The following is a 14,227-nucleotide window of genomic DNA, read 5'->3' on the forward strand; positions in this document are numbered from 1 at the left end:
GCCTGGCCGCCACCTCCCCGCCCTGCTGGAGCTCTCTGGGTGCCCCTGGCACAGCCCACGGTCCCCGGCCTCTCTGCCATCGCAGACCTCCTGGCAGATTGCGGCAGCCTCTGTTAGTCACTGTATTATTCATGTGGCCCATTTCCCCGCCAAGGGCAGCCCACAAGGCACACTCGATCCTGCACCAGGAAACCAGGCGCCTCCCTGATGTGTGTGCGCTCGACCTCCGGCCGCACCTACCTTGCGGAGCCTTTCGCTTTACTGGGGCGCCTCACTGGGCCAGGAACAATGGGGCCTCGGAATAATAGGACAGTCCCCGCAGGGCCAAGGCCGCTCTCCAGGCAGGGGCGTGGGTGACACAGCACACAGGATGGTGGCAGCAGCTGCCGAGCTGCGCCTGGCAGGCAGGAACCAGGGCCTCACAGTTACGTCTTAGAGCAAGCAACGTGTCATGGCAACTCTCTGGACGGCAGCCTCCTCACCTGTAAAATATAAGTGTGCCAGCTCCGTCCGGCCAGCCTCACGGGGCGTGGCAAGGATCAATGGGAACGGTGCAGCCTGCCTGGCATGGCCTCCTGCCCCCCCCCCACACACTGGGCACCGTGATCTCCTGCTTCAGTGGGGGGTGCAGGAGGCCGCCCGTCAATGAGTCTCTCTCATCGTTGATGTTTATATCTCTCCCTCCCTCTCCCTTCCTCTCTGAAATCAATTTTAAAAAATAATTTTTTTTTAAAGAGAAATAGCCCTGGCTGGTTTGGCTCAGTGGATAGAGCATTGGCCTGTGGACTGAAGGGTCCTGGGTTCGATTTCGGTCAAGGGCACATACCTGGTTGCAGGCTCCCGGCCCTGGTTGAGGGCACTCGGGAGGCAACCCATCAATGTGTCTCTCTCACATCAGTGTTTCTCTCTGTCTCTCCCTCTCCCTTCTACTCTCTCTACAAATCGATGGAAATACATCCTCAGGTGAGGGTTACAGAATAAAAAAGAGGCACGGTGCGCGTGGGAGCTCATTGGAGACACTCTGCTCGGGCTACTCCAAGTGTGGTCCGTGGGCCGCAGTGCCAGCATCACCTGGGAGCTTGTCGGCAGGCAGGGCCCCAGCCCCTCCCCGACCTGCTCATCGGGGCGCTGTGTTTCTCTGTGTGGGTTTTCTCTGAGACCCCCAGGCGGCTTGTGTAGGAAGCACTGTGATATGCAAACACACATGTGCTCTGGCGGGAGCTGCACAACTCAAGCTGCACAACTCGCTTACTCTGTGCAGTTTGGAGCCTGGAGCTTTTAGTTCAAACTCAGCTCTGCCCCTGACTGCCTTCATGGCCTTGGGAAAGTGCTGGAGCCTCGGCTCCTCTGCTGGAAACACTGTCACACGCTATCGCACGCTGTCGCACAAGACTGGCCGGTGGCTCAGTGGTTAGAAAGATCGAGGGTTGGATTCCGGTCAAGGACATGGACCTCGGTTGCAGACTGGATCCCTGGTCCTGGTTGGGGTGCATGTGGGAGGCAACCAATCAATGTGTCTCTCTCACATCAATGTTTCTCTCTGTGTGTCTCTCCCCGTCCCTTCCACTCTTTAAAAATCAATGGGGGAAAATGTGGGATGAAGAAGAGAACAGAGGTCAGAGCGCCCAGGTCCCTGGTGGGGCAAAGGGGAAGGAAGGGGTCGGGGAGGGACTCTAGCCCACGGGGAAGACAAGTGAGGGAGGTGAGCAGGAGCAGAGCAGAGCGTCCTCCGCCTGCCTGTGTCACCTCCACGCCATCTCTTCCCAGTCCCCACGGCCACTTGACATGGATGCTCAAGGGAGCTGTTGACCAAAGGCGGCTGAGAGTGGACGGCTCCCAGCTGGTATCAGACCCGAAGGCGACAGCCGCTGCAGATGGAAGTTAAAGGCCCGGGGCCTCAAGAGTCCCCCGTTTCCCCAGGCTGGAGGGTCTGCAGGCTGCCCCCTAGCCACCGAGCATCCCATGTGCGCCACCTGGAGGCCCAGGACTGGGGGCAGCAGGTGAATGGTGGGGGAGGGAGGAACCATGAGCAGCTGATTTTTTACTAAGCAAACTTTTTAAAAAATATATATTTTTATTGATTTCAGAGAGGAAGGGAGAGGGAGAGAGAGAGGGAAGCATCCATGATGATAGAGAACCATTGATCGGCTGCCTCCTGCAGGTCCCACACTGCAGATGGAGCCTGAAACCTGGGCATGTGCCCTGATCTGGAACCAAACCGTGACCTCCTGGTTCATAGGTCGACGCTCAGCCCCTGAGCCATGCCAGCCGGGCCTATTAAACAAACTTGACACAACTTGAAGCTGCGTACACTTGAGCTGTGTTTCCAAGTTTCCAGCAATGCTGGGAAACGGGCTGCGTCGGGCTCACCAGGATCCCGTCCAAGTAATTACCCGGCAGAGGGAGTGTCATGTCATGGCACAGACGCGAGTGCCGCGTTTCAGGGGTTAAAGACACCCGCTTTCAGGGCTGTGGCGAGCCAGCCGCCAGACGGCGCCGCCCTTGGCACGGCTCCTTATGAGAATTCTCGCAGCTGAACTGGAAGCTTCACTGAGGCCAGGGGCTCTGCGGGGCCTCAGCCTGGCAGCTGCGTTTTAAGGGCTCTGCTAGTCCATGTGCCGAGCCCACCGACGGAGCCCCGGGCCCTGATCCGCCAAGTCCCGACTCCTGGCTGCTGGAGCTCTTGGTGGTGTTGTTGTTTGTTTTCAGAAAAAGCTCACCTATTTTTTTCAAGGACACACGTCGTGTGGCCCCGTGTGCTTTCTGCCCTCAAAGCAGAGCCTTTGAGGAAATCAAGTTAAGGACATTATCAGAGACAGTACTTTTATATTTTTTAATATATTTTTTATTGATTTCAGAGAGGAAGGGAGAGGGACTGAGAGATAGAAACGTCAATAATGAGAGAGGATCATTGATGGGCTGCCTCCTACACACCCCACACTGGGGAGCCCGCAACTCGGGGAATATGCCCCGACCGGGAGCTGTACTGTGACCTCCTGGTTCATAGGTCGATCTCCACCACTGAGCCACACGGGCTGGGCGCACAGACAGGAGCTGTAGATGCCCCTGAGTGCACCTTCCAAACCTGGGCGATGGACAGGTCAGCAGTCAACTGGACAGGTACTTCTGAGCACTGCCCGGCGCGGGGGATTGAATGACGACCCCCAGCTCTTCACCCCTTCCATATTCACACCCTTGCCATGGCCTCATTTTGGGCAGAGAAATTCCCACTCCTCGATTTGGAGCTTGACCATGCGCTTGCTTGGGCCAGGGAAATGGAATGCCAAGTCCCAAGCCTAGGCCTTCAGGCCTTCCCGTGGCAGCTGCTGTGCCACCAATCTGCCACAGGAGGGCGCGCACAAGCGGGAATCGAGCTCTCCCAAAATCCGGCCCTCAATTCCTCCAGACCCAGCAGGGTAGCAGCAGGTGTTCGAACAGGGTGGCACTCGGGTCTCCCCTGCTTGGCCTGCTGCCCAGGGCTGAATTAATTTATTTAATACTTTAATTCAGTTTGTTTTTTCAGGTTTTCCATTTCTTTTGGGGTCAATCTGTCCATTTTCTTTATACTGTCAAATAGAGGCACAGCGTTGTTTATAATTTTCCCTCGGTCTCTTTTAAATGTGATAAAGTACTCTTGTTCTTGATGATGCTATTTTTGTTTTCTCTCACCTTTTCATTTTATCAAGGAAAACCCTGGCCAGGGCCTTAACGTGTTATTCAAATGAAAGTTGAGATTGCTCCTTCTTTTCTATTGTGTGTGTTTTCTATTTCGTTGATTTCTGCCCTTATCTTTATTTCTTTTCCTCCACGTACTTTGGATTTAATTTGCTCTTCTGGATTTGGAAACATAATTCATTTTAAATCTTTCTTTTCTTCTAATACAAACATTTAAAGCTACACACAAAAATATTTCTATGTGGTAATTCGGTCACATCCTACACATTTTGGTGTTTTATCTTTATTCATTCAAAGTAAGTTCTAATTTCACTTGTGATTTTTTTTTTTACATATACATCTTTTTTTAATTTTTCATCATTTTTTTAACTGCAAGAGAACATTTACTGGGTAAATTACAGAAGTAGAGAAAGTAATTCCTAGAAGAAATGGGCTTAGGACACAGGTTCTAGAGGCCAAGGAAGGGCACTTGAAGATTGGGAGTGAGGAAGCTGATGGTATGTTGCCTGAGGCCAGAGCGGGAGGGGGAGGGGGAGGGGGAGGGAAGGGAAGGGAAGGGAAGGGAAGGGAAGGGAAGGGAAGGGAAGGGAAGGGAAGGGAAGGGAAAGAAACAGGCGTGCTCCCAGGAGGGAAAGCACCTAAATCTACATCTTTTTGAAGATATGTTTTTCTTAATTTCAGAGAGAGGAAAGGAGAGGGAGAGGGAGATGGAAACATCGATGGAAGAGAAACATCTATCGGCTGCCTCCTGCACACTCCCCTCCTAGGGATCCAACCCTGTGACCTACTGGTGCGTGGGATGATGCTCCGCCCACTGAGCCACACTGGCTGGGCTCAGTTGTGATTTTTTAATTTGCCCCATGGATTACTGAGAAGTATGATCCTTGATTCTCATCTATCTGAGGATTTCTATATGTTTATTGTTATTGATGACTCATTGAAAAGCTCTGTGGTCGGATGATGTACTCTGTATATGTTTGAACTTCTGAAATTTATGAGACTTATTTTATGACCCAGTATGTGGTCTATCTTGGTGAGTGGTCTATATGCTTTATACAGTCTGACAATCTCTGTTTTATTAGTGTGGCTTTTTAAAAAATATATATTTTTTTCATTGATTTCAGAGAGGAAGGGAGAGGGAGAGAGAGAGAGAAACATCAATCATGAGAGAGAATCACTGATTGGCTGCCTCCTGCACACACACACTGGGAATCGAGCCAAAAACTATACTGTGACCTCCTGGTTCAGAGGTTGACACTCAACCACTGAGCCAACCTAGCCAGCCAGGTGACAGCCTCTGTTTTTTGCATAAAGTATTTAGTTCATTGATATTTAAATAATTATCAATATGGTTGGATTTAAGACTATTACCTTGATTTAGTTTTTCATTTGTCCCATATACTCTTTGTTCCTCCACTCATCCTTCCTGCCTTATTTTGAGTGAACTGAGTATCATGTAGTATGCCATTTAATTATTCAACTAACCTTTTAGCAAAACCTTTTTGTGTCGTTTCTAGTGTTTTTTCTAGCAATTGGAACATGAAATTTTAAGTTATCACATTCTGTTTTTAACTAATCAGAAACTTACGGTATTACATTCCAGTATCCCTCCCCTGCTTCATGCTCTTGTCACATACCTCACTTCTGCGTGTTATAACCAATACACGGTCATTATTTTCAATCATTATTTTTAAGACTATAGTCACATGTGTGTATAAAGGTAATGCAAAAGGTCCTTTATCTTCACCTACATATTCACCCTTTCTTCCTCGTGGTTCCTTTACGCACATGCAGGCCTCCAGCTGGTATAAGTTTCCTTCAACCTGAAGAAATTTCTTTTGAATTTCTTAAAGCTTGCATCTGCTGGCAAAAAATTCACTAAACTTTGGTTGATCTTGCCTTAGCTGGTTTGGCTCAGTGGGTAGAATGTCTGCCTATGGACGGAGGGGTCCTGGGTTCGATTCCGGTCAAGGGCAGGCTCCTCCCCAGCCAAGGGCCTTCAGGGCTCATGCAGGAGGCAACCAATAGATGTGTCTCTCTCACATTGATATTTCTCTCTGTCTTTCCCTCTCTCTAAAAATCAATGGAAAATATCCTCAGGTGAGGATTAAAATATTAATAATAATAATAATTTTAAAGTATATTTCAGATAAATCCAACAATGGGTCATCTGTGGAACTGTGTCAATTAACTGATTTTTTTTTCTTGATTACAGGTTATACTTTCCTGTCTCACTGTGTCTTGTAAATTTTTTTTAATGCTAAATATTTTATCTGGGAAGGGTTCATCTCAAGTTTAGTTATTTTATATTCTTTACCCACGGCTCTTTGATGATTTTTAAGTAGGGGCTGGCCCATGAAAGCCCATCCTTCAAATCCAGCTCACAACCTGTTTTTGTACGGATCATGAAATGAGAATGGCTTTTGCGTTCTTAAAGGACCATGAAGAAGGGGGAGGCGGGGGTGTGAGGAGGGGGAGAAAACGAAACAAAAACAAAGACCATGTGTGACCAAGTATCTACTCTCTGGTCCATAACATAATATTTGTCAACGCTGGATTTAAAGAAAAACATTGTGTTTATCTGTTGATTTCTTGTTTTTCAGCAGTAACAAGGGTCTTCCACATCCTTCCACATCTAAGCCAGAGCAGCCCTCATATTTAATTTCTATTTCCTGATTCATGGAGACTGCGCATCTTTTCATATATGTATTGGTTATTCAAATAACCTCTTTTTTTTTTTTGGTTTCTTAAGTCTCTCGCATGTTTTTTCTACTAGACAGTTTGGCTTTATAATGATTTGTAGGTGTAATTTATATATTCTGGATATCAGTCCTTTGTTAGTTCATTTGTAACAAATGTTTTCTTCCATTGTGTTGGCTTGACTTTTCATTCTTCCCATAGTGACTTTATTGAATAGAGTTTCTTAGTTTTAATGTGTTCAAATTCATAACCTTTCCCTGGATGGTTCAGTGCTTTTCTTGTGTTTGGTTTAAGCTTATGGTCTTCATTTACAAATTCCAGGAACCCAGAGCCGAATCAGTTGGCACTGCTCAGGGGAGAGACTAAGGTGGATGGGCTCGACCAGTGTAGCTCAATGGTAGAGCGTCAACCTATGAACCAGGAGGTCAAGGTTCTATTCCCCGTCAGGGCACATGCCCAGGCTGCAGGCTCAACACCCTGTAGGGGGCGTGCAGGAGGCAGCTGATCAATGATTCTCTCTCATCATTGATGTTTCTCTCCCTCTCTCCCTCTCCCTTCCTCTCTGAAATTAGTAAAATTATTTTTTTAAAGAAGAAGGTGGGTGGTATACATTGGGTTTTAGGCTATCCTCGAAAGTAGCTTTTATAAACAGTAAGTCTATTTGTGGCTTGGGTTCTTTTTAAAATTAACACTGAATTTATTGAAATAAAAATTAAAAGCTCATATCCTTAAGTTTTTATTAAGTTCTAATTAAAACCTTAATCTTCTATCTATAAATCTAAGAGGATCTTTAAAACCTAGTTAATTAAATCCCCTAAGTAGTTTAGGTTGAATATATATTAACGTAACAAATTTTCTTTTTAAGCATATATCTATAATTCCATTTTTAAGCACTGCATTTGTTTCTAACAAGCAAAGCCTTCCTATGAACATGGTGAATATTATAAACCTAGTAAAATAAACATATACAATATTGAATTTTCGTCTTTATAATCACCATTAAATCTCTCACTGAAGTACTATACTCCATTAAAATTGGAATCATAACTAATCTGTCACATATACCAAATTTGTATGCACTAATGTTCAATATACACAAATTATTCTTAAAATGTTCCAAAAAAATATCATTGGCTTTGTATTTTATTTTTTTCTTTAAGTACTGTAATTATAAACATGCCCCAGTTTTTAAAATTACCTTCTAAGATGGTAGTTTTTAACAGGGATGATGCTGCCCTCTAGGGGACATTTGTGGAATTTGATGGCATGTTTTTAGTAGTCATAGTGATGGAGGGACTCTCTAGTATTAGGCACATGGGGGTCAGGATGCCTGACATCCCGAAATGAGCAGGACAGTCCTCACAGCTAGAAGTTGTCCTGTACAAACTTCAGAGGTCCCTTCATGTCAACAAAAAATTCATAGTTCCCCGCGCCTAGGACTTCACCACGTTTTCCACATAAGTAATTTTTGCGTGGTTTTGATACAGAATGAATTTTCCAGGAATTGCAATTATCTTGCAAATCAGAGAGACACTGTACTTTGCTGTGTCCTGAACTTTACCAAGATCTATTGACAATTTCAGAAAATGGTGTTTTGAGTAGCAATGTCACTCATGGCACCTGAATCAGCCTGTATGTGCAGCAGTCACATTCACGGTGCTTAGATATAGTTATATAGATAGGGATTATAGATATATTTCTTTTTTTTAATTAAATCTTTATTGTTCAGATTATTACATTTGTTCCTCTTTTTTCCCCCCCATAACTCCCCTCCTCCCAGTTCCCGCCCCACCCTCCGCCCTCACTCCCCACCCACTGTCCTCATCCATAGGTGCACGATTTTTGTCCAGTCTCTTCCCGAATCTCCCACACCCCTTCCCCCCCCAAGAATAGTCAGTCCATTCCCTTTCTATGTCCCTGATTCTATTATAATCAACAGTTCATTCTGTTCATCAGATTATTTATTCACTTGATTCTTAGATTCACTTGTTGATAGATGCATATTTGTTGTTCATAATTTGTATCTTTACCTTTTTCTTCCTCTTCCTCTTCTTAAAGGATACCTTTCAGCATTTCATATAATCCTGGTTTGGTGGTGATGAACTCCTTTAGCTTTTCCTTATCTGTGAAGCTCTTTATCTGACCTTCAATTCTGAATGATAGCTTTGCTGGATAAAGTAATCTTGGTTGTAGGTTCTTGGTATTCATCACTTTGAATATTTCTTGCCATTCCCTTCTGGCCTGCAAAGTTTCTGTTGAGAAATCAGCTGACAGTCGTATGGGTATTCCCTTGTAGGTAACTGAGTTTCTTTCTCTTGCTATTTTTAAGATTCTCTCTTTGTCTTTTGCTCTTGGCATTTTAATTATGATGTGTCTTGGTGTGGTCCTCTTTGGATTCCTTTTGTTTGGGGTTCTCCGCGCTTCTTGGACCTGTAAGTCCATTTCTTTCACCAGGTGGGGGAAGTCTTCTGTCATTATTTCTTCAAATAGGTTTTAAATATCTTGCTCTCTCTCATCTTCTGGCACCCCTATAATTCTGATGTTGGTACGCTTGAAGCTGTCCCAGAGGCTCCTTACACTATCCTCGCATTTTTGGATTCTTTTTTCATTCCGCCCCTCCGGTTGAGTGTTTTTTGCTTCCTCGCATTTCAAATCATTGACTTGATTCTTGCGCTCCTCTGGTCTGCTGTCGGGAGTCTGTATAATATTCGTTGTTTCAGTCTGTGTATGCTTAATTTCTAGTTGGTTCCCCAACATAACATCAAGGGTCTCATTAGTTTTCTTGTAGATCTCATTAAGTTTATCGGCGGCTTCTAAACAGTTCTTGAGAGACCTTAAAAGTGTGGTTCTGAACTCTATATCTTCCTTTGACAATTTTGTCTTGTTTCTTTGTCTCCGCATTTTGTTATGCTTCCTTGGTGCACCCCCTAGTGGTCTTTGTTCGGAGTCTTATAGTTAAACCTTGATTGTTGTAGCTAATACCAGGGAGGGTTTGACCTCCAGGCCAAGTGGCTATGAGAATCAGCTATGAGTGTCAGCAGTGAGAGAACTTCTGTCCTCTAGGGAGGTGCTAATCTAGCCTTTGCCTGAGGCTATCCAGCAAATGCCTCTGTGCAGGGCTTGGGCGGGGCGGGTCGCACAGGATCAACAGGGTGGGCCGGAGAGAGCAGTTATGGCGGCTCTCAGTCCTGTCCCCAGGGGCTCTGCCTCTCTGAGTCCCAGCACCCGCTGCAAAGCTGGGAGAGAAAGCTGCACTCGCTCTGACCGAAGCCAGACAGTCCCGTTTGAGTCTGGGTCCCTAAAGACTCGCCTGGATCTGGAGCTCAGAGTCTGCGACTCCCTCCTGATTGAAAACAACAACCACGCCCTCCGCCGCCAGCCCACTCCGCGCACTCCGCACCTCAGAATTTGACTTCAGCACTGCGCCTCCTCTGAGTGTCCGTATGCGTTTCTCTTTCCTCCTAGTTGTAGGACTTCCACTCAGCCAGCGTTCCTGCGGTTCTGGGTGATGTCCCTTCCGTCTTTTAGTTTTACTTTTGAAGTAGTTGTTCAAAGCAGCAAACTCCGGCGTTAACCTATGCCGCCATCTTGGTTCTCCCGAAAAAGCAGGGATTATAGATATATTTCTTAATCCCTTGTTTCAAATGATCAAATATAACAACTTCATAATTTTCAATTATATATTGTATTATCTTAAATCTAAACTTAAATAAAGCAACTGATTTATTATATCTTCTGCTATAATAGTGCTTGAGCATATAAATATTGAAATAAATAACTTTTATTTCTCTTTCAGTTACAGTTTTGGCAGTATATTGTGTGTAACTAGATGATGTTATGTATGAAGTCCATTTCAGGATAGAAGAGATTATTACAAAGTATTTTTAAATCCCAAACAATCTATCTGCAGCTCTGGATTGACAGTTATGACACTGCTATTCCGTACCCTGGGATGAACAACTGAGCGAGCGGCTGACAGGTAGAGGCCTGGCAGCAGCAACAACCCAGTAAGGATGGACACACCTAGCAGGCAGATGTTATTTCAAATGCCATGCTCTCCGAAAGGGGGCCCGCGCCAGTTCTAGGACTGAAATAGACAAGATAAGCCTGCAGCATCATCTGGTGCCAGACTGTAAGGAAGTGTTACACACACACTCACACTCACTCACACTCACACTCACACACTCACACACATACACACTCACACACCTACACACATATATCTACACACTCTCTCACACACACACGCACACTCACACTCACACACTCACACACATACACACATACACCTACACACACACTCTCTCTCACACACACACACACTCACACTCACACATCTACACACATACACACACACCTACACACACACTCACACTCACACACCTACACACATATATCTACACACTCTCTCACACACATACACACACACACTCACACTCACACACCTACACACATACACACACACACCTACACACATATATCTACACACACACACTCTCTCTCTCTCTCTCTCTCTCTCTCACACACACACACACACACACTCCATGATGGGGTGCGTGTCAAAAAGACACAGGAAGCAACTAAAAGACCGGCAATAGCCAAAGCAGGAAAAACTTGAGCAGCAAAATAAAGTACTATTGGATTCTAGACCAAAGTGTAAAGTAAGTATCAATGCGTCCATACCGATGCAAACAATGATTCAGTCAATAAGTAGGAGAGGAGGGAGCAATCTCCCACGCAGATTCCAAAGCACGGAAGGAGGTTCTGCCCCTCAGCGCTCTCTGAGTGTGGGCTGTCCCCGGACCTCCTCCCACAGGGACGGGGCACCCGCAGACAGTGAAGAGATGGGGGCTAGCGAGGTGCCCTGGAAGGAAATGCGCCCAAATGAAGCGAAGTGCAGTGAGATATTGCGGGGTTGTTTGGGTTTTCTGGGTTTTGTCTTTGGTTGAGGGGTCGGTGGGGGCCGATACAACTTGGAACCACGCCCCTGGCTGCGGCGTCCGCTCTTTTCTCCTGGGCAGAGCCGTCGAGCAGGAGGGAAACCCACCCCGGGACCCGCAGCGGGCGGGGGAGCGGCGGACGTAGGCGGCGGGGACGGGGGGGGGGGGGGGGGGGAGCGGGGCGGCGGGTGCGGGCGGGGGAGCGGGCAGGGGAGCCGGGGGAGGGGGGGCGGGGGAGCGGCGGGTGCGGGCGGGGAGCGGCAGGAGCTGGCGTGGTGCGGGGGGCGGGGAGCGGCGGGTGCGGCTGACGCGGGGCGCCGGCGCAGGGACGCAGCGTGGTGCGGACGCGGGCGGGGTGCGGGCGGGGTGCGGGTTGACGCAGAGTCGCCCTCGGCTCCCGGGAAGCCAGGCCCACGGAGCAGCCGCCCTGCGCTGAGCGGCACCATGATCAGTGAGTCTCGCCTTCGCGCGGGGCGGCGGCCTGGGCGGGGGGTGGCCTCCCCGACGCCCACCGCTCCCTCCAACAGCTAACTGCCCCCCCTTGTGCCCCTAGAGAAAGCGGCTGCGGCTGTGGTCGGAGGAGGTGAGTTACTGGTCCCCTCCATCGCCAGCCCTCCGCGGCCTCATCCTGGGGGGGGGGGGGGGTGGCTTACCCACCGGCCTGCGGGCTTCGAGCCGGCGGCCCCTCCACCCCTGCTGCCGGCGCCCCCCTCCACCCCCTGCTGCCGGCGCCCCCCTCCACCCCCTGCTGCCGGCGCCCCCCTCCCGCGGGAGGTCACCCGGGTCCCCACTAGCTGCCGCTCTAGGGCTTCCTCCTGATGAGCCTGCGGGAAGGGGGTGCCGTGGCTCATTTCACCCCCCCCCCCCCGCCTTTGCACACACAAACCCCAGGCCCAGCGAGGCTGGTGACGTCCGCAGTGTCACTCAGCAAGTGGGAGACCCGCCGGGCTGTGCCGGAACCCCTGTGACTGCCCCACCTGCCCCGCACCCCCACCTTTTTCTTTCCCTTGGCACCCCTCCAAGCTGCTGTCTCCCGGGGGCTCAGGGCAGACGGGTAAGAGGGTGCTCAGGGGGTGCGCGCCCGCCGCCCACGTGCCGACCCAGCCCCTCCCCGCAGCGGTGGCCGTGGGCGCCGTGCCCCTGGTGCTGGGCGCCATGGGCTTCACCGGCGCCGGCATCGCCGCCTCCTCCTTGGCCGCCAAGATGATGTCCGCGGCTGCCGTCGCCAACGGGGGCGGGGTCTCCGCCGGCGGCCTGGTGGCCACTCTGCAGTCGGTGGGTAGGTGCCCTGAGCTGCCAGGGCGGCGTGTGGGGTGGGGAGGGAGGATCTGGGCCAGGGCGGGACTCAGCCTGGAGCCTCGGCCTGAGGGAGGGCCTGTCCTCTCCCCAGCTCCCTGGTCCTTTGTCTCCCCCTGTCTGTCCTCTTTCTGGCTCCCCAGAGAGGTTGGGGGGGGGGGGGGGGGTGAGGAGGTTCAGGGAGGGGGAGGAGGGGAAGGAGCCCAGGGCAGTGATGTCCGGGCTCTGGGTCTAGCTCTACCCACAGCTGACCCCTGGGGGGCCCAGGTGGGTCCCCTCACTCTTGGGGGCTCAGGGGCCTCCTGTATAAAGTGAGGGGGGACCTGTAGGTGGGAGCCTGGGGCCAGCTCTCCTGTCCCCACTTCCCATGAGTTCCCCATCTCCCCTCTCTCTGCCACCCCAGCATCCTCTACCCAGAGCAGAGCCCTGGGGGTTGCAGGACCTACAGGAGGGACCCAGGTGGGGTCTCTGGGTTGGGATCTCCTGAGGGTCCCCCACGCTCACCCTCTCTTCTCCCCCAGGGGCAGCCGGACTCTCCACGTCATCCAACGTCCTCCTGGCCTCCGCTGGGTCCTTTCTGGGCGCCTTGCTGGGAGGTTCAAAAAAGGCACCCCTTTCCCCTCCAGCCCTTTCCCCTCCCCCAGCTGGACCTGGGGCTGAAGGGGACCAGCCAGGAAAAAACGCACCCCAAGTTAACCCTCCGAACCGCCCCCTCCGCTCAGAGAAGCATCAGAAATAAAGGTCACGTGCACACGCGCCTCCCTGTCCTCATTCCTGCAGCCCTGGTTGGGATGTGAATTAGAGGCTCCTGGCCCTGGCCCCCCATTCTCCCAACTGCCTTGTCATGGGGGGCGGGGGGCGGTGGCACAGGCAGATCAAGCACAGGATCGGTTGGCAGCAGGCTTTGGTTGGTCCTAGTCTTACCAGGGATGGGCTGTGTAACCTAGGGCCACTCGCAGGCCTGCCATGGGCCTCTGCCCCTCACTCAGTGGTGGGGTTGATAAGGCTCCCGTTGGGAGGCCGGGTGAGGGGTAGCCAGGATGCACATGGAGCCACTGACCCCAGAGCCCTTTGCCCTTCCTCCTCAGTGGGCACTGGACACCCAGAGCTGACCGACACCCCCGCCCCCGCCCCCCGCCCTGCTGCCTCAGGATTCTGGTGGGGGCGGGCAGAGGCGGGCAAGCAAACCACCAGACACAGCACCATGCCAGGTGCTCCGCGGGCTCGGGCACTGCAGGGGGAGGAGACTGAGCCCAGTGTCGCTGGAAAATCAAACAGGAACTGACAGTCACCAGCTCCTACCCTGGTGACAAGGCCTTTGGGGTGTCCCTGGGTCTCCACTCACCCCCAAGACGAGATCTTTTCCTGCCAGTGAGGTGTCATTCTCTGGAGTTGTTTGTTTGTTAAAAGGATGAGTTGTAAACTAGATTAAAAATAGGAGTTCTGCCCTAGCTGGTTTGGCTCAGTGGATAGAGTGTCAGCCTGCAGACTGAAGGGTCCTGGGTCCTATTCCAGTCAAGAGTACATGCCGGGGTTGTGGGCTCAATCCCCGGTGTGGGGCGTGCAGGAGGCAGCCAATCAATGATTCTCTCTCATCAGTGATCTTTCTCGCTCTT

At 50.4% G+C, this 14,227-nt stretch overlaps 1 protein-coding gene across 3 annotated transcripts; it reads left to right on the forward strand.

The window, feature by feature from the left end:
• The first annotated feature begins 11,227 nt into the window (after nt 1-11,227).
• LOC132229199 (interferon alpha-inducible protein 27-like protein 2) lies at nt 11,228-13,367 on the forward strand. 3 transcript variants are annotated; one of them, XM_059685959.1, is made up of 4 exons: nt 11,228-11,274; nt 11,869-11,898; nt 12,433-12,594; nt 13,133-13,367. In XM_059685959.1, exons 1-4 carry the CDS (start codon nt 11,250-11,252, stop codon nt 13,348-13,350), a joined length of 435 nt encoding a protein of 144 aa, XP_059541942.1. In that variant the 5' UTR covers nt 11,228-11,249; the 3' UTR covers nt 13,351-13,367. The 3 variants fall into 3 exon arrangements, with proteins under 3 accessions (XP_059541942.1, XP_059541944.1, XP_059541948.1); XM_059685961.1 differs by lacking the exon at nt 11,228-11,274 and adding an exon at nt 11,680-11,766; XM_059685965.1 differs by lacking the exons at nt 11,228-11,274; nt 11,869-11,898 and adding an exon at nt 12,078-12,246.
• Nucleotides 13,368-14,227: the final 860 nt, after the last annotated feature.

This window comes from Myotis daubentonii, chromosome 1 (assembly GCF_963259705.1).
Source record: "Myotis daubentonii chromosome 1, mMyoDau2.1, whole genome shotgun sequence".
In the NCBI taxonomy this organism is placed as follows: domain Eukaryota; kingdom Metazoa; phylum Chordata; class Mammalia; order Chiroptera; family Vespertilionidae; genus Myotis; species Myotis daubentonii.

Bases quoted from the DNA above. Each gene is read 5' to 3' on its own strand.
- LOC132229199 (XM_059685959.1), top strand. From the start codon at position 11,250: ATGCGCCCAAATGAAGCGAAGTGCA. The intron at 11,275-11,868 runs GTGAGATATTGC...TTGTGCCCCTAG, and splicing joins CCCAAATGAAGCGAAGTGCA to AGAAAGCGGCTGCGGCTGTG. The intron at 12,595-13,132 runs GTAGGTGCCCTG...CTTCTCCCCCAG, and splicing joins GGCCACTCTGCAGTCGGTGG to GGGCAGCCGGACTCTCCACG.